The sequence below is a fragment of the Arachis hypogaea genome, chromosome 9 (genome assembly GCF_003086295.3).
Source record: "Arachis hypogaea cultivar Tifrunner chromosome 9, arahy.Tifrunner.gnm2.J5K5, whole genome shotgun sequence".
Classification (NCBI taxonomy): Eukaryota; Viridiplantae; Streptophyta; class Magnoliopsida; order Fabales; family Fabaceae; genus Arachis; species Arachis hypogaea.
In genome coordinates, this window is record NC_092044.1 from 15,386,214 (window position 1) to 15,407,332 (window position 21,119).

Sequence of the window (21,119 nt, forward strand, 5' to 3'; positions counted from 1 at the left end):
CTACACCCTGTAGCGGAACTCAATTGCACGTAATCCGCTACAGGGTATCACGAATTACGTTAAGGGCTGAGTTACTCATAAACCGCTACACCCTGTAGCGATTTATGACCAAATGGCGCTACACTCATAATCCGCTACACACTCTAGCAGATTATGAACAATGTGGATTGATTGGAAGATGCCTATATATACCAGTCTTACAGTAACAACTCGTGATGCAAAATATACAAAGTTATACAAATACAGTGTCCATAAATAATAAGCCATAGAAATATAATAGGCACGAGGCATTAACAGTAACACGGATTAAATTTCTACATTAGGCATAGGTCATAAGTCATACAAATAGGTCGGAACCAAGATTAACACAAACAGACGAAAGGAATTAACAGTAACACCCGAAAGCGTAAATTGCTACAGGAGAATAAAAAATTCAAAAAAGTAGAAGCACACAGACTAGAAATCCTACGAACTACTGGCAACGGTGGAGCCTCTCTGAGGGCAAGACCTACGCGTGTGCCCAGGCTATCTGCATAGCCCGCACCGCTTGGGTCGGTTAGGGTCGGCCTCATCCATGTTGTTCCGGATTCTGGTAGACCTTGATCGGCCATCATGACAATGCCTCAAGCTGGGGTCCGGAATAACGGTCGGACCATCATAAGGTGGCCAAAGTCCCTCCGGTATTGGTGTCACGAAACCCATCTGGTACACCCTGAACACCTTCTGCATGGTGTAGACCTCGTCAACATAGATAGACCAGTCAAGCCGTGACTGGGCACAACATGCAATCGCATGGCAACATGGGTAATGGAGAGCTTGAAAGTATCCACAGTCGCATGTACAGTGCTGGAGGGAAACTCGGTACGTCCCAAGTGAAAAGCCCCTGGTGGGCGTCGTCTCGGCAACGGTGTACTCAGATTGGTGTCTATCGAACAGGGGGACAGTGAAACATTTGGAGTCTTTCAAGTTGTGTTCCATGCCTTCATAAAAGACTTGCAGAACTTGGCACCGCTGGCCAATTGAGCCTCTGCCGTCTGACCACAAATCACAAACAACTCCGCTAGCCGACCATCTGTGGACTTGACTAGGGCGGTAACTGGAAGATTCTGTGTACCCTTAAGAATAGAATTAACACACTCAGATATATTGGTCGTCATGGGACCGAACCGTCTGCCACCATCCTGGTGCTGAGTCCACTTATCGTATTCTATTCTGTTCGCCCAATCACACATTGCCGGATTCTCAGTCCGCATTATATCAAACCAATAGTGAAAGTCTTCCTCAGTCTTCGCATAAGCAGTGTTCACAAGTAAACGCTTTGCATCCGTGCCCTTGAAACTGAGTGCGAAGTTAGTTGCAACATGCCGAATACAAAATGCTTGGTACGCAAGCGGGGGTAACCACCCACTATTCGGGTTCTCTAGTGCAGCCTTGATGCCATTGTACCTATCTGAAATGACCAGTATCCCTTGTTACGGAGTCACATGTTGCCGCAGGTTGGTCAGGAAGAAAGACCAAGACTCGGCATTTTTCCCCTCCACGAGACTGAAAGCAATATGCAAGATGTTGGAGTTCCCATCTTGAGCGATGGCCAGGACCAAAGTCCCTCCATACTTGCCATACAGATGAGTATCGTCTATGCTTACCAATGGCTTGCAATGTCAGAAATCTTCAACATAAGGAGGAAATGTCTAGAAAAGACTATGAAAGTACACGGTTGAGCCATCCACGTCATCACCCACGCGAACCGGAGATGTCTTCAACAACGTAACCGTCCCATCCATGGTGGACTACACACCAAGGATCCAACGAGGTAGCTCGGCGTAGGACTCTTCCCAGTCCCCGTATATCTGTGCTACCGCCTTCTGTTTTACTAACCACATCTTCCTGTAACTTGGCTTGAACCCGTACGTTCCTTCGGTAGCTTCTTGCAACACTTTTATCGATACCGCCGCATTGGCTCGAACCAGAGAAAATATCTTCGCACAGATCACGTGATAATCTAGTTGTCGGTGGTCACTGGATATTGATGTAGCCAAGCATGTGTGGGGTCCGTTGTACCGCCGAACCTCCCAGGTTCCCTTTCGTGCTCGAAGGCTGATGCGAATCATCCATGTGCAACCCTTCCCAAACTCATTGCATCTCCCATGGTACTTAAAATGATCTGACTCCATCACTCTATACTCAACTCCGCGCCGAATGCTGTAATCCTTTACAGTAAGCACAACTTCCTCCTTACTATGAAAAGATTGACCAACTTGAAATTCAGTTACAGAATTTTTCTCGTGCAAGCCTCGACCCCCAAAGGTTGGTGCTGAATCCATCAGTTGGCTGATGGCTCCCAGATCCAGGGTAAAATAATGTGCAGGTTGCTCATGTGTGCCAACACTTGACGGCGGTTGACATCTTGCTGGGTTTGTCGCAATTTCATCCTTGCTGTCCCCTCCAATGTCAGCAGGCTCTTCATCGAAATCATCCTCTTGCATAGCATTTTCCACCCGAGTTGATTCTCCCTCATGTCCTACATCTGGAGATGGATGAGTTGAGGTGAATGCCCCAACTAGACCGGCTGGCCGATACTCCAACAATCACTCAGGTGCAACGACGGGCATCGAGGTGGAGACACCCCCCATCGTGGTGGACTGGGGGGTTTGGAGCGGATGCACCAGAACTATCGATCCCATGTTCCAGCTTTGCAAAAACTCATGTATCCTCACTTTCGGAAAACTCCGACGACAATGAAACAACACCTGCATATCTTCATCTGTTCGTAACACGAACGTTTCGTATTGCACGCCGGTTGACACAACCGCAATAGGGATCTTGTAGAATAGCTTCTTCACCCACTTTGTGCCACCCGCGGCCAACTTCTGCAGTATACTACTCTTCAGATCCAACAGTGTATCAGACGACCTGACAAAAATACTCAACGATTCTCTGTCTATAAACTTCACACCGTGCCTCTTACTCTTTTTTATTTTTCCAACATGATGCACTAACACCAAAAAGCTCTCTTCACTCTCCATTCCTCAAGTTAAGAACGAATGAGAATGACACTCTACACAACTTGTTGGGTATATATAGGCATCTTCCGATCAATCCACATTGTTCATAATCCGCTAGAGTGTGTAGCAGATTATGAGTGTAGTGCCATTTGGCCATAAACCGCTACATGGTGTAGCGGTTTATGAGTAACTCAGCCCTTAACGTAATCCGCGATACCCTGTAGCGGATTACGTGCAATTGTGTTTTGCTACAGGGTGTAGCGGATTATATATAGTTGTGTTTATTGTATTTGCGTCTGGAAATTGCCAATGTTGTATTTGCGTAAATGTTTTGCTCCTTCATTTTATTTGCGTAAATTGCCCTAGTCTATATGTAAAATATGAGTTGTATAGTAAAAGTTGTTAAAATTTTTTAATTTAACCTCCATAATTTCTGTAGAAGAATTGCATTTTAATGAGTAATAATGTGATTGAGGGATGTTAGGGATTTGATTTGAGAGAAACTGAAACTAATTTTAGAAAAAAACATTAATGACTCTAACCACGCAGAATAAATGTGAATGATAAGGAGAGTGGATAATAAGGAGGTGTATATCACTTGCTTATCAAGAGAATGAGAATTTTTTCATAACATTTCTATATTGTAATTACTCTTTGGCTACCTAGCACTACCCTTACAAAAAATTCAATATTTATCATCTTTCAGTCTCTCTTCTTCAAATAATGTAGCAGTGAAGAAGAAGAGGAACATCAATAATCCCACGTAAATTTCAGGTACAACACAATAATTCTAAAATAAATACCCTAAATTTCATCATTCTTTCTTTCTCGCTAACAATTAAAACTATTCTCTTTTTGTTGTTGTTATCCAGAGTACGAGGATGCTACTCTAAAAGCACAATGCAGTTTTACTTTGTTAAACTTCGGTCAAAATATTATATTTAGTATAGCTCTATCAACAGCAATGGTTCTATGTTCCTACCATTGCATTTTTATGTAATTATCTTCTTCTTTTATGTTACTAAAATTGTTCTTAGTTAATAAGATTTCATTCTAGTTATTTTTTTTAAATGTTAATGAAGTCTTTTTGTAGTTTAAGTTGAATCCTTATTGAAGTTTTATGACCTACATTATATATAATTTAAATTTAATATACAAGTTATGATTAATGGTTTTTTCTTTCATCCAACTTTTAATTGCCAAACTATAATCTTTTTAACTAGAGTTGTTTTTGTTTATGTTTTTTTTTTAATTTAATTTCTATCACCATCACCCATCATACATCACGTAGAAGAGCAAATAAGACGAGTTTTAGAGAAGAGACAATGAATAGTAGAAAAGAGGAGACGATGAACATACCAAAACAAATGAAGATAATTGAGAATGGATTAATTTGAGTTTTTTAAACAAATTTTGTATACTAATTTGAGTTGAACTCATTATTTGTCTACATCAACGTACTGCACTTAAGAGCACATATCAATAATATTAAAATGGCTGGTGAGTTTTGGACTAATGTGGATTCATGTTTTCGCGATTAAAATGTTAATTTGGTCATTTTAAAAAGTGAGGGACTTAATTGACTCAAGTTGAAAATTTTAGAGACTATTTAAAACATTACCTTAATAGATAAATATTACTTAATAAATAATCAAATTAGTAGGATTTTTAAATAATAAAGAATCTTTTTCAACAAAGAACTAATACTTATTCATATAAAATAACAACAAAAAGAAGGACTTCTTTAAAAGTTCTCTGTTCCCATAGTCAAAAAGCAAAACAACCAAGAGAGAGGCTCTTGGATTCCACATGTGTTTTATGTATTCGTTGTTTTGAATTTATTCTTCCCTTATCTATAAGAATAATAACATTACTCAAATTCGCAGGTACCCATCCTGTCCCTACTTGTTTGGGGTGAATTTTTTGTAGGGCGTGGTCTTGGAGGGAGGGGACAGGTCAAGTTTAGGTAATATCTGTCCTATCCACCCTAATATATATAATATATATAAAATAATTAGTAAAATAATTAATAATATTGTATCATATTTAAATTTTTACTTTAATTTATGTTATATATATGATGATGGTTATATAAATTTTGAAATTTAATTTTATTTATTAGATTAATAATTATAGGGGCAGGGTAGGTACCACGAGAATGGGTTAAGATTCAATTTTTTACTACACGCGGGTAGGAGTGGGATAGGTTCTATACAGGTTATTATAAGTCGAGGCGGGGTTGGCTAGGGACAAAACCTACCCCTACCCGCCCCATTCCCACCCCTAGTTGTCCATTATCGTGGAAGGTTTAGTGCACGTATTTGAACTTTTGGTGGAATGAAGATGTATTAAGGGTGGTAGGAGTAGCTGAACCCGTAGGTATTCGACCCGCCCCAGAGTATATATTATATAATATGATATAAAATATATAAAAATTAATAAATTTAAAAAATATTTAACTATTTTTAGGATTTCAGGGTTTGTCACTTGCACCCCTACCTCAAATCACTGCCTCCCAAAGCTCTCAGGGTCTTCTTCTTCACAACTCAACCCTCATTGAGAAACCCACCGTCCGATAAATTTATCGTTGTCTGCAATGTGTCTTTGCTCCGGTCGCTTCCGTGGTGAGCCCATTGTCATCGCAACTTCCTTTTTTTCCGTCATCGTTGCTCCTTTCCTCTAACTGCATTGCTATTTTTCTCCGAGTCAGCCACCAAGCCATCATCTGCAAGTAAGTCTCTCTCTCTCTCTCTCTCTCTCTCTCTCTCTCTCTCTCTCTCTCTCACACACACACACACACACACACACACATACACACATTGTGAATCTGCACTTCATCGCTGTAAGTTCTTCTCTATTTGTTTGAAAACTTGTCGTTGTGAACCTGACGTCGCCATCGCAGCTTCTTGTGATTCCGTCACCAGAGTCCCTTTCCTCTACGCGCACTTCATCGCTGTAAGTTCTTCTCTATTTGTTTGGAAACTTGTCGTTGTGAACCCGGCCGTCGCCATCGCAGCTTCCTGTGATTCCGTCACCAGAGTCCATGCGTGGTTGTCTTCAGGTAAATCCCCCCTCTCTCTCACACATTGTGAATGAGTGAATTTGCACTTGGTGAAGTTGTGAATTTGTTAGTATTTTATATCTTGTTATGAATTTGTGAGTAAATTTGTGAATTTATGCATGAATTGAATCTTGCTGTGAATTTCTGAGTGAATTTGCGAGTGAATTTGTGAATCTTGATATGATGTTGTTTGCGCAACTGAATCTTATTTTCATCATGAATTAGAATTCGCGTTGCAATTTACATATATTTGCTAGTCTATCATTTACTCTGTAACTGCGACTTATGTTAGGAAGCTATTGTTAGGAAACAGGAACCATGATGAATATATTTGCTCTGTAACTGCTATTTAATGAGTTAATTAATACGTACAATCAAAGAATGAGTTCTAAAAATGTCACATGTTGGTACAAAAGAAGTTGATGAAAGTAAAAATATAGGCATATTTGGTGGTGATAATTATATGGTGTATCTTAAAAGAAAAAAAATGAAGAGGAGTTCATATGTAAATGTTGAGTTTGATCATTATCTTGAGGAGGAAATTCAATCTCTAAATGATTCAAACGTTAGTGTTTTAAAATGGTAGAAGAACAACAAGATTAGATTTAAAGTTCTTGCAAAGATAGCCAAGGATATATATGTTATTCTAGTATCTACCGTTGCTTCTGAATATGCTTTTAGTACAAGTGGTCATATAATTTCTTCTCATTGTGCAGAGCTCAAAGAAAACATAATTGAAGCTTTGGTGTGTGGCTAAAGTTAGTTATGAGCAACTTTGGGGACTAAAGACACACATATATTATTTAATCTATATTTATATTAATTTTTTACATAATACTAATTAATTTGTTAATTGCTATCTTATTTGATTTTCATGTTTAAATCTTGACTTTCAAACTTTTAGTGATGATGAAGAGTTAGAAAGTGACCAAGAATAATAGATTGAAGATTCATTTATATTTAATATTTTAATTTTTTTTATTATGATGTTAAATTTGTTTAGTAATCAGACATTATTTTTTTAATTTCATATTATTTGACATTGCATGAATAATGAATTTTATATTTTTATTTTAATTTATATATAGAATATGTAAATTTTAAAGTGTTATTTAATTAATACAAGGGTGGGTAAGGGATACTTGTGGAAACGAGTTAGGGTACAATATTTTACTACTCGTGGGTAGTGTTAGAGCGAGTAGTGTCTAAGTCAAAAAAGGGTGGGACAAGGTCGGATAGGACAAAAACTCGCATCTACCTACTCCACTGCCACCCCTAGGATCTCTGGGTACTCCTTAATGAGATATACAAGAGTGCTTATTGCTTAATTCTTGGCTTGGTACCCTATTTGGTGGGGAGAAGAAAAGGTTGTGGATCATTGCGTTTTATCTTTTTATTTTTGTTATCTCGTTGTCAATATTGGACCTCTGTAACAAGGTTATTCTTAATAATAAGTTGTCTTCGGCTTTTTTTATGGCTAAAAAGATGAACCAACGTATTAGTTGTGGTCTTTGTCAGATAAGCGACATAGGTCTATTGCTTAGATGGTATTGATGTGTGCTTCCTTCAGGTTGGGTTATTGGGTTAGTATAATATTTTTTTCTTCTTTCATGATTTTATCACATTGGATTTTCTATCCAAGTTTTGCTACTCAATGGGTGGGTTTCTGGTAGAATTAAACTACTATGATTTGTATTGATGAATATATGAATGTGTGAATTATTGAATTGTGTAATGGAAACTACAATTATAGAAAGTATTGCTCCTATTCGAGTGAGAAGCACACTCTTTTGAGAATAATCTCATTATTATCTTCTCTAACCAAAACAGAATTGCTATACTCCTTATATATCTCTTTTTTTGTAACTAACTAGCTATGTCAGGAGGAAATGAAAGATCTAGTGCTCTGTTGCTATTAACCCATAACGTAGTCCCCCATGCAATTAGGCTTATTCCGACTTCTCTGTGCTCTAGGCTCAATTTTTGCTGGCCCAACGCCTTTTAATCAGCAGTTGATGGATTACCATCTAGCCCAATTTCTATATGTATGATATCAATTATCCCACCTTGAATAATGACCCTGTCCTTAAGGTCAGATTCGGGGAACAACCTGTGAAACACCTCAATGTCTTTCCAAGTTATCTCTTTGCGAGGAGCACCTTCCCAACAACAAGGATCTGGGTGTGATGGACATTCCGAGTGGTGATACAGCATCTTCTAAAGTTTGCCAAAAGCTTGAATGCAACGATGAAGGAAGGTCAGGGAGTGACGGTGGTGTTTATGGTGAAGAGCCCTTGAAATACTTTAGCACCAACACATGAAACACAGGGTGCAACGTGCATGAGGAGGGTAAATCCAAACGGTAGACTATTTTTCCTTTTTTGTGTAATTTGGAAGGGTCCATAAAATCGCTTGAGGAGCTTGGTATGTGTAGTCTTGGTGAGCGAACGCTGTCGATAGGGCTTAATCTTTAAGAGTACCCAATCCCCAATCTGAAATTCTTTCTTTCACCAATGACAGTCAGCTTGCTTTCACATTTTTTCCTCAACCCGTTATAGAGAGAAATGAATTTCTCAATCTACAACATCCCAAACCCTTAACACTTCATTCACCTTCATAACTGGGGTAGAGCTGGGGATGCAGCCGGGTAGTGACCGCATAGCATAGCCATAGAGAGCTTCGTGAGGCAACATGTCGAAAACTAAGTGATAGGATCCGTTATAACAGAATTCAATCCTTGACAAATAGGATGCCTAAAGGGTAGGATAAGAATGAGTAAACACTCTCAGATATTGCCCCAAAGTTCTGTTTATCACTTCTGTTTGGCCATCACTCTGTGGGTGGTAGGTGGTGCTAAAATGGAGTTTAGTGCCATTGAGTTCAAACAAATTTCTCCAAAACATGCTCATGAATATTAGGTCTCGATCCAAAACCATAGCAGTAGGGTATCTGTGTAGTTTCACTACTAAATTAGTGAACTCCCTGGCTGCTTTCTTTGTTGTAAAACCTGGTTTCAATGGGGGTGAAGTGTTCCATTTTGCTGAACCTGTCCACTACCACTAGTATAGCATTAAAACCAGCTGATTTTGAAAGTTGCACAACAAAATCAATTGAAATCTCATCCCACGATTTGAGAGGAATAGGTAACGGTTGAAGTAACCCTTGAAGCTTAGCAGGAATATATTTGGTGACCTGATAATTACTATACTATTCCGCAAACTTGTGCACATCCGCTCTTATTCGGGGCCATAAAAATAAATCACTTAAGAATTTGTAAGTTTTGAGTATCCTTCTGTATCCGCCTCTCACAGAGGAATGGAACTCATATATCAAGGTCTCCCAAATTCATTGATAGTCTGGTATCCAACCCAGCCTTAGAACATCAAAGTACCATCATTAGCCATGTAATCCGGCCCCAATTTTTCTTCTTGTAGCTGCTAATTTAAGTGCAGCATCTTCTTACAATGCAAATTAGCAACCTTGAGTATTTGAATCAAAGAATTTTGCATCATAGATAAAGCCCTATACTCCACCGATGGCATTGTATCCAAGTGGAGAGATAAAGTATCGACTACTTAATTAGTCTCTTTAGTCAATATTGTATCTCAAAGTCATACCCCATTGCCTTCATCAATTAATATTGCTATTCCAAAATTAAAACCACCTGTGTCATAATCAACTCTTTGAGGCCCTAATGATTTGTCTTACTGATAAAGTGTTTTTCTAGAAGGTAGTGATGCCATTTAGCAACAGCTTGAGTGATGGTATATAGTTTCTGCATGGAAGTCGATGTCATGGTCATTCTCTTGTTAAGCTTCTTGCTAAAGTAAGCAAGGGGATGTCCTTCTTGTGAAAGTAAAGCTCCTACCCCCATATGAGATGCATCAGTCTCAACACAAAAGGGTTTAGAAATTTTGGCAGTGTTAACACATATGTGTGAGTCATTGCTTCCTTGAGTTCTAAAAAGGACTTATTCTCTTCCAATCCCCAATTAAAGGTGTTCTTCTTAAGTAACTCGGTGAGGGGTGAGTAATATGGGCATATTTTGCAACAAACTTTTGATAATATCTAGTAAGATCTAAAAAATTTCGTAGTTGTTTAAGATCAGTTAGTTTTGGCCAACCTTGAATAGAGGTAATTTTGGACTGATCCACTTTTATCCCGTCATACCCAACGTTATGGCCAAGTTATTCCACTTTTCACTGCCCAAAGAGGCATTTGGACCTCTTCGCAAATGAGTGATATTGGTCCAATGTAGTTACGGTGTCAAGTGTCTAAGATACTCCTCCCGTGTCTTGTTGTATACCAAAATGTCATAAAAAGAACAACAATGAACTTCTATAAATAAGGTTGAAATACCTTATTCATAGTAGCATGAAATGTGAAGGGCGCATTGGTGAGGCCGAAAGACATCCTACAAAATCATAGGGACCTTGGTGAGTCTGAAAAGCCATCATAGGAATAACAACATCATTAGTTCAAATTTTGATGATAGTCAGAACAAGTAGGTCGATCTTAGAGAAAAATTCAACACTAAATAACTCATCCAAAATATCCTTTTTCGTAGGAATAGGGAATTTATCTTCCACCATAATGGTGTTGAGGGCCCTACAATCAACATAAAACCTCTAGGCTGCTATCTTTCTTCTTTACTAACAGGATGAGGCTTGAAAAGGTACTTTGACTATCTCGAATTACACTAGCCTTTAACATTTATGTGATGAGTCATTCTATCTCTTCCTTTTAGAAGTGAAGGTCCTTATAAGGTTGAACGCTTATTGGTTGGGAACCCAGTATGAGCTAAATTTGGTGCTCAATATTACGATGGGGTGGTAACCTGGTGGTGTATTAAACACTGCTCTATAATCCTCCAATACTGACTGAAAGTTGGTTGAAACCGGAGTCTCTCTCTCATCCTCGGTGGCATCTAGCAGCCTTAGATGATATAAAGTCGTGATTACTTCAGCTGTTACCATTTTTTACATTATTTTATTGCTTATAGCTTTGGAGTGTAGTAACCTTTCAACTTGTAGCTTTACTGCAATACTATCAACAATAAATTCCATAGTAAGCAGTCTGTAATGCGTAGATACATACCCTAAACACATCAGTCATTAGACCCCAAGCACAATTTTTAGCCCTTTATAATTCCAGTACAAAAGTGCTGACAGCAAACTATTAACCTTGCATAACCAAGGGAACTTCCTCACAAATTGCTTTACAGCTAATAGTGTCTCTATTTCCCACTAAAACCTGCAATGGAGTGGTTTTTGTCATTGGAAAGTTCAATTTCTCAGCCACACTAGCTTTAACAAAATTGTGAGAGCTTCCTCCATCAATAAAAAACATAACAGGTTGTCCAGGGTACATTCCTTTGAACTTGAAAGTTGCGGGTTGATATCGACCCACCATAGCTTAAAGCTGAGTTTCGGTTGACGCAATTCCACCTCCACTAGGTTGTCCACAAGCAAATTTTGTACCACTTTTGATTTTGATTCCTTTAGCAATTCCTGCATTTCTTCCTCTCCAATAAGTAAGTAACAAGTGCTCTTGCATCTGTCCACTTCTCTTTGTAGTATTAACACAATCTCTTCTCTCTTTTTAGTTTAATTCCTGAGGCTGGTAATTTCTTAATGCGTGAATTATGAGGGATATTTGTTAAGTGGTTAGAGATAGATGTATCGGAGAAAGGAGTGGGGTTGAAATTAAATTTGGGTGATTATGTCTTATTGGTAGTAAGTGAATTCGGAGAGGTACTTGAAGTATAATTTGGATTCATATTTGTATTTCATTTATGATTCGAATTTGTTGCATATTTTTATTCATGGAGCCTAGCCAAGGACACGGCTGTGACGTAAAAGTTAGGTCTGGTAAGCAATAATTCACACTTCAAATAATCCTGTAAACTATCTACAAACAAGGAGATTAACAGTATTCGTTAAACCAGTGACCTGATTCACCTATTAAGAGTTGGCTTTGAACACTATTGACTAGTCTTCGAATTGGCTTTAGTATTTAGCCACACTATTGCTCTATTTCAGTTCCTTAAGAGTTGTCTTTTGGTTATAAAACTGGCTTTGTCTAAACCGATCCACCAGTGCATCCAGGAAGGATTCCCAAGTATGTTTAATGTTGTTATTGACTACTCAGGGTACCAAGAATAAACTGGACTAGTGAGATGAAAAGAAAACATACACACCCTCATATCGACAGAAACTGATACCATTTGAAGTACTCCTTAGCTTTACACCCAGTCTTCCATCTTCTCATCATCGAAAAGTGGCAGGTCGATCTTAAAAGGACGAGTCAATAGCTGAGGTGACCCATTATTCCAATGAATTCTGGATCCGTGTGAAGAAAGTCCGTCTTCCTCAAGACATTCTTCAGTAAACCTTGGATCTTGTGTAGGGGAAATCTCAATTCCATCCAAACGTGTGTTGGTAGCTCTAATTTGACTGAAAATTTCTACTTGACCATGTTGAAGAGCTGCAATTTCATCTTGGGCAGTTGAATTATTGGGATTTGTCATCCTCTCGACGAGAGTACCAAATAGTAGAATTAAACTAGTATGATTTGTATTAATAAATGTATGAATTATTGAATTATGTAATGAAAAATGGAATTGCAGAAAGTATTGCTCCTATTCGAGTGAGAAGCACACTGCTTTGAGAATAATCTCACTAATATCTTCTTTGTCCAAAACAGAATTGTTATCCTCTCTTTATCCCTTTTTCCGTAACTAACTAGCTATGTTGGCAAGGAAATAAAGATCCAGTATTCTATTCTTATTAACCCATAACGTAGTCCCCCATCCAATTAGGTTTCTTTCTGCTTTTCTGTCATCTGGGCATAATCTCGTTGACCTAACATCTTTTAATTCAACAGTTTATGGATTAACATTTAACCCGACTTCTACATGTATGTTACCAGTTTTGTTTGCTTTATGTACTACTTGCTTGTGGTATGGATTTAAGTAGGGGTGGCAATGGGTAGGATAAGGTTTGGATCCAACCCTAACTCTAGAAAATATTCCAACCCTAATCCTATCCATTCTTAACCGGCGGATACCCGACCCTACCCACGGATTACTAAAAAGATGCAATTATTATATAACTTGATGATAATTTAAAATAGCATTGACTTTTATGTAAAAAAAAAAGAGTATTAAATTATCAATTGATTTTTTCTTAATGACTAAAGATCTTTTATATTTAGTGAGAGGTCTTTGGTTCAACATCCACTTAAAACATATTTTTATATAAGTATATAACATATACATATATAAAGTATGGGTTCATCGCGTAGAGTTGAGACTTAACTCGTACCCTACCCGACTCGCAACAAAAATCTTATCCGCACCGCTGCAGATCGAATTGATGACTCTATTCAATTGGCTTGAATTGGGTATCCATGAATAGAGGGCTACGTGTGTTCATGGGTCGGGTGAAACCGGGTTTGATGTGACCCAGACCTGACCCGAAATATATATCAGACCTATTTGTTAGACCCGAACCCGACCCTAGACTCGATGAAACCTACACACTTTCGGGCCACGATTATACTGGGTAAAAACCGGGTAAAAACTGGGCCGTTAACATTACCTTCTTGTAACCTAGCATGTGAAAATATCCAAATTTTCAAAACTCCAACTATTATTTGACATAGTAAAATTCATTTAGAAAAATATAACAAGAACCAACCATTTTCTAAAATTAAAGTATAACCACAATCAATACTAATATTGTCTAATAACACCAAATATTTAAATCAATACAAATAACACAATATTATATATTAGTCTAGTTAGTCTTATACATTTTAAACATAAAATATTAACTTATAGTCTTATAATGACTAATAACACAAAATATTAAAGTTTACAATACTTAAATTCCACATAAAAATAACCATCATCCATCACTAATAACACAAAATATTAATTGTGTATGATGACCAGAGTACCGGACCAAATTCGGATGACCCGAGTTATAGTCCGGACCCGACCTGAAATAATGACCGGGTCTATTTTTGAGACCCTAACTCGATTCTAGACCCGGTGAAATCACACCAAATTAGTTTCTAAAATGTTTGAGACTGGACCAAATCTTCGAATCGGGTTGGACCATGCACACCCTTATAGAGGACATGTTACGGATTTTTTATTTTAATATGGAAGAGTGAAGATAGTTTTACGTTAATGTTACAAAAAATAGAATTTTACAATATTTTTGGGTGCTGTTCTATGCAAGTACAATACGCAGATCACATATTGCACTGACAATACACAATCTGTGTATTTACAATACGCAAACTGTATATTATAATTTAATATTAAAATAATACAATACGCAATCTGTATATTGTCTTTATAAATTTAAAAAAAATTGATTTGATAATTCGCACTCTACAAACCAAAAGGGTATTAGCAAAAAATCAGCCAAATACGTTTGGGTGAATCCAAAATCTCTACAAGTTAATATATATAAATGTTTCTTCTGCTAAGTATCAGAATGTTTCTTTTTCATACTAAATGAATGTTCTTTTATATATTTTTCGAATTTTTTTGTATTACAAATGTGAATGTCTCCATTTCTTTAAAATTTCATAATTTTTTTTAAATTATAACTGGATATTTCTTTTGTTAAGTATTAGGATGTTTTTTTATATTAAATGAATATTTTTTTATTTATGTAATTGTTTAAAAATTTCTTTTGACTAAGATAAAGTGTGTAATTTGCAGTCAACACCCTTCTCTTCAACCACCCATTCATCTTTTCAAAACCACATCCGAAACCAAATTCCCACTCCAACCGAGAGCCCCTCCTCCTCTATCCGTCCACCTCCCTTCATCTCTTATACTTCTTCTTTTGTTTAGTCCAGTTAAAAAAAATAAAAAAAAAAAACAACAAAAAAAACAGAAACGAAAAAAAGAAAATTTTAGCATTATTCTTGGTTGCTGGCGGTGCTCGGAGGCACACAGTTGCATTGCTGGCAGCAAGTTCTATAGCCTCTGTGGTAGAGATTTGGACGAGATGATAACTGGCACCTTACAACACATACTCCGTTACAGAAGAGTGGGTTCCGATGAGGAGGCAGATAGAGCCTGAGAGAGAGAGGAATTTGTGTGTGTGATTGTTGAAGGTGAGTAGGTTAATATAAGAGAGAAGTGGAAGGTTTTTATAGTTTTAATTAAGTTTTAATTAAGTTTTAAATTTTGAATTTAAAAAATTTAAAATTAGTTAATTATTAATATAAATTAATGTGATTTTATTTAGTTTTTGGCCGGTAACTTTTTGGTTTCATATACTTTTCCTTATAAATTTAAAAAAAAAATTGATTTAACAATTCGTACTCTACAAATTCTATGGCCCCAAAATTTTATAAAATATCATAACTTCTAATATTAAAAAATTACACCAATTTTTATTCAATGTCCAAAAAAATTAACCACATGTTACCAGCCGTAGATTTAAGCCAATTCAATATTTATCAAAAAAGAGAAAAGAGAGGACTATTTGTGCAATGAAAACTAGGAGCGAGGGCTTCAAGGAGAAAGTAATTGATATAGAATCATATAATTGACACCTAGCGGCATCCAGAAAGTCCAAGCATTGAAAAGCCATTCCCCTCCACCGCTACACGCATATTTTTTGTTCTTATTTGCAATAGAAATCGGTTGTGGGTATTTATTGTAAAAATTCTCAGACAGTCACCTCAAAGTGGAAAAGTAATCAGTTTTTTAGATTAGGGACTTTGGTACACGTCATGGCACAGCATCAGGTGAAGATAAATCAAGTTAGTAATTAACAAGATTAGTTTCGAGGAGACTTGATCAGGAACACCCAACTCTATTTGGCATATAATGATAATAATTTATCTTCTTGCTTATCAATTGGTTTCAAAAGTCAATCATACTTTTTCTTTTAGTTAGTTTGAAGCCAAGAGATGCTCCTGTTCTAATTGAAGTTTTCAGATGAGGATCAATCAACCATTCTTGTAACAGCATCACATTCCTATTTTCTGATGTCATTTAAAGATTAGAATACAAAAAAAAAAAAAATACCACGAAACTGTGCAGGGAAAGACTATATACTAGCTAAGAGAAAACAATATATGTTAGGGAGATAATAAAAAAATCAACCCAAACACCTCAAAAAGAACTGATCTCCCATATCAGCTAGTATATCTTGTATGTACAATACAATCTATCATTCACAGTAGCCATCATAGAGGATGATATGATCCCTGATATTGATAATTTAGAATGGTAATAATAATACACACGACAAGTAATACATTTTACTGCACCGACAGTAGGTTATTTTGGACATCCTCTCCCTCCCCCTCCCTCCCCCTCATCACCACCTCCACCTGCTTCCCATGCCGTTCTTCAGCAGCAACCCCACTAAGTTAACTAGACTGAACAACTAAGGGATAATAACTAAACATATTACACTTAAAAAGAGACTAAGAAAAAAAAAAAAAAAAAACATTCTTGTTCACAACAGTCACTCACAGAAAAGGGGCTAGCAATGAGAACCTAATTAACCTAGTCATGTCTCACTCACTGTCACTATTATTGTTATGGTGGTTGTTGGTGTTGCTGCTATGGTGATTCCCTGCATTGTTGTTGGTACCTTTTTTACCAAGCTTAAGTTGCGAGATCTCCAACTGTGTCTTCATGAAGAACTGCATCCGCTGCAGCTCAAGATCCTTGGCGAATTTCATCCTCTGCTTCTCCATCTCCACCACCTGCTGAAGCTTCGAACTCTCCGCTTGCTCGTAAGCCTCCCCAAACTTGAGAATTGCCTGAGTCAATTCCCTCACTGCACACCCCCAGCTCTTCCCCTTCGCCTTCGTCACTAGTCCCGGTTCCCTTCCTTTAGGCCCGTTTGGGTTCATCTCCATCTCTCTCTGCTGCTGCATCCTCGGCCTCTTCCGCTCATAATTCTCCGGCGGGAAACTGTCACTGGACACCGGAGACGGCGGGTCTCTATCCGAGGAATCAGACTCTGGATGAGTAGGATGACGCCTCCGGAACGAGAGCTTCTGGTTCTTCACCTGCTTGTTTTGGTTCTGATTTTGATTCTTTAGAGTTTGGAACTGATTATTGTTATTACCGCTGCTGCGGATCCCTACCGGAATTCCAAGCGGAACCTTCTGTGTGGCCGGGGAGGGGGTGTTACCGGCGCCGGGGATCTTGGCAGTGGGACCGATCAACTGGTCAAGGCGATCATAGAAAGGCCACTTGCTAGGTACGCCGGCAGTGGCGATCTTTGCCTTCTCGAGCTTGTACTTCTTCTTGACGGTGTCGATCCGGTTCTTGCACTGTATGTCGGTCTTTGGTGTCTTGCCGTAGTCCTCTCTTCCGCTCACGATCTCCGCTACCTCCTTCCAGTGTTTCTGTTTCAGGTTCCCCCTGCTCAGTTCAAGGTACCTCTCTCCCCACGCGTCAATCAGCACCGCCGTAGCGCCCTCGCTCCAGCAATCTTCCCTCCCTCCTCCTCCTCCTCCCCCGCTACCGCCGCCGTTTCCCCTCGGGGGAGGCGCTGGTTGCTGCTGAATCGGAAGCGCTAATGCCACGCTATTAGGAGCCGGAGGCGGTTGCTGCTGCGGTGCCGGCGCCGCCACCGTCACCGTTATCCGGCCGTTCTCCCTCGGCGACGACGCCGGGGATCCGCTCGCCGGAGACGGGTGTGACTGGATCTCATCGTCGTCGTCCATTGACTCGTCGGCGCCGATCTACCGTGGGGTTTCACAGTAACGATTGGTAGAGATGGAAAGAGAGAGGAGGTTAGAGAGAGAAAGATAGGGTTTTCATTTTCCTTTTTTTATTTTTCTTGATTTTGGCCGGAGAGAATTTATCGATGCCTTTTCGTGCTTTGTTCGTTTTTTTTTACCCTTTTTCAATAGATTTTTTTTAAAAGAAATTGGGGAAAATTATATTTTGAAGTTTTTTGGGTGGTTTCACGGAAGGGGTGGATTTTGACGGTGACCGTGGATGAGGGTTTGGCAGTCCAGGACACGTGGAGGGACAGAAGAGGAAGATGGAATTGACGTGGAAGGATGTGATTGGAGAAAAGAGGAAATTCCGTCACCGGCTAGTTGGTGTTTCTGTGTGCCGGCTCAGTTGGTGGACCTTTTCCGTTACTATTGGTGTGGGTTAGTTCACGAGTTTGATGATAAACACCAGGACCTTGTTACTCTTGTATCTCAAGTTCTGAGTTATCATTCCAACCTGCCTCCGCGGTCACCGGTGATATCCCCAATTTACCCTCAACCTACTTAACTTTCTTGTCGTTTTAGTATTTCAAGTTACCTAAGAAAAAGAGTACTTTGATAAAATTCCAGCAATTACATTCAAATCTGGTGAGTCAAAAGAGAATAACTGTTAATTAAGCGCAAGACAAATTATATTTGTACTGTTTTTAGTATAACTTTACATGTATACTTCTTTTGCTAATTTTAAAAGATAAATATTTTATGAATTAATCTCCACATATAAATCTTTTTGCTATACAAGTCTTATAAATTCTAAAATTTATTTATTCTTAAAACGTCTCTCTTATAGCACATATGTTTCATGCTCTTTCTTGATAGATTTTTCGATCACTGCACGTTCTTCTTCTTCTTTTTCATTATTTTTCTTTTTCGTTATCGTCTTCATTAACACCCCTTCTTCCTCCTCCTTTTTTCATTGGATTTTCTTCTCTTCCTTTCTTTTTCTCTTTCTCCTTTATCATCAGTTATCTCGTTGTTGAATATAATGAACAATTCAAGTTCAGATTGTTAATTGAACAAAAACAAAATTTATTATTGTTTTTGCATCTAATCAAGTAGATGAGGTGTGGTTCAATTCAGGAAAAAAAATGTAACATTAGAGAAAATATTTTTTTGTATTTATAGCAAATTAAGATGTAATATGAATATATTTGGGTTTAAAACGAAGATATTTAGATGTATTTTTATTCTGATAAGTTTTGCATAATTTAAAACTCTTCCTTTTCCTCCTCCTCATCTTCTGCTGCTGCTTTTTTTTCATCATCATCACCATCTTCTTCTTTTTTTTCTTATTCATGTTTTTCTTTTTATTTTATCTTCTCAAGTTTCTTCTTGTTTTACTGTCTTAACAAGAATAAAAACAGACAAAATAAAAAAAAAAGAAAAAAACACATAATACTGCAAAATTACTTGAAAAATGATGAACTCATATTCATTTAATTAAAAGAAAGAAAGAAATAAGAAAACGAAGAAGAAGAAAAAAATGTAGCATTAGAAAAAATATTTTTCTATACAAAAATGTTATTTGTACACTAAAATCAGCTACCAATTTATTTGTGTATAAGTATATGTGTGTTTTTATTTATTTCCATGTATATTTGTATTTTTTCTTTTTTTTTATTCATATTTTCCTTTTTGTTTTACCTTATCAAGTTTCTTCTTGTTTTACTGTCTTAACAAGAATAAAAACAAAAAAATCAAACAAAAAAGAAAAAAAACACATAATGCTGTAAAATTACTTGAAAGAGGATGAACTTACATTCATTTAACTAAAAGAAAGAAAGAAATAAGGAAAAGAAGCAGAAGAAAAAAAATGCAGCATTAGAGAAAATATTTTTCTGTACAAAAGTGCTATTTGTACACTAAAATCAGTCACCAATGTATTTGTGTATAGATACATATATGTTTTAATTTATTTTCAATATATATTTGTATTCCAATATGTATTTTATATTGGTGGCTGACTTTGGTGGCTGATTTTAGTATGTACACATAGCATAACTCATTTCTGTATTTGCATCAAATTTGGGTGTAAAATAAAGATATTTGGGTGTAACACGAAGATATTTAGGTGTAAAACGAAGATATTTGGGTGTATTTTTATTCTGATAAGTTCTGCATAGTTCAAAACTCTTCCTCTTCCTCCTCCTCATCTTCTGCTGCTTCTTTTTTTTTTCATCATCATCTTCTTCTTCTTCTTCTTTTTTTCTTATTCATCTTTTTCCTTTTGTTTTACCTTCTCAAATTTCTTCTTGTTTTACCCTCTTAACAAGAATAAAAACAAAAAAAATTAAACAAAGAAGAAGAAGAAACACATAATGCTATAAAATTATTTGGAAGAGGATGAACTTACATTCATTGAACTAAAGAAAGAAAGAAATAAGAAAAAGAAGAAGAAAAAAATACAGCATTAGATGAAATATTTTTCTGTACAAAAATGTTATTTGTACAGCCACTAAAATCAGCTACCAATATATTTGTGTATAAATACATGTGTGCTTTAATTTATTTTTAATGTATATTATTTGTATTCCAATATGTATTTTATACTGGTGGTTGATTTTAGTGTACACGTAGCATAATTTATTTCTGTATTTGCAGTAAATTTGGGTGTAAAACGAAGATATTTGGGTGTAACACGAAGATATTTGGGTATAAAACGAAGATATTTGGATGTATTTTTATTCTGATAAGTTCTGCAAAATTCAGAACTTTTCATCTTCCTTTTCCTCATCTTTGCTGCTTCTTCTTCTTTATCTTCTTATTTCATATTCTCATAATTTTGTTTGAGAGGAAAAAATCAAATAAAGAAAAAAATACATAATATTCAAAATCAAAAGATGGAGGAGGAGAAACACGACGATGAAGATGAAATACGCGAAGAAAAAAGAGGAGAAACATAAAGAAGAGCAGAAACACAAAGAAATAATGACAGTTGTAGTTTTCATCGAGGAAGAAGAAGAAGTGTCGTTCATAATGGTGAAGGAGCACTTTGAAAACATGATGCACGTGTTAACACGTTTTTGTGGATGAGCGTAGTTTCTGTTGAATTTGACCCAACTTGTAAGACTTATAAGATAAAAAGACTTGTATATGTAGCATAACTGATTTTTGATATTCTCATTTAAAACAAAGTATATTTTTAGAGAAATTATCAAAATCGTCCGTAGTTATTTATTGAATATATTGACAAAAATATTTTTCACTTTTGATAATGATAAAAATGTCTAAACTATTTTAAAATGTGACTAAAATAACAAAAAAATATCTTT

General features: G+C 36.9%; 2 protein-coding genes across 2 annotated transcripts; both read right to left on the minus strand.

Annotated features, from left to right (window-relative positions):
- Positions 1–525: 525 nt before the first annotated feature.
- On the minus strand, positions 526–2,486 carry LOC140175067 (uncharacterized). The gene is made up of 3 exons (XM_072201975.1): positions 1,799–2,486; positions 994–1,450; positions 526–925 (listed from the first exon to the last, which is right to left on the minus strand). The coding sequence occupies exons 1-3, from the start codon at positions 2,484–2,486 to the stop codon at positions 526–528; spliced, it is 1,545 nt and encodes a 514-aa protein (XP_072058076.1).
- Positions 2,487–16,216: 13,730 nt separating this feature from the next.
- On the minus strand, positions 16,217–18,561 carry LOC112710504 (trihelix transcription factor ENAP1). Its single transcript, XM_025762748.3, has one exon. The coding sequence runs from the start codon at positions 17,788–17,790 to the stop codon at positions 16,627–16,629; it is 1,164 nt and encodes a 387-aa protein (XP_025618533.1). The 5' UTR covers positions 17,791–18,561; the 3' UTR covers positions 16,217–16,626.
- Positions 18,562–21,119: the final 2,558 nt, after the last annotated feature.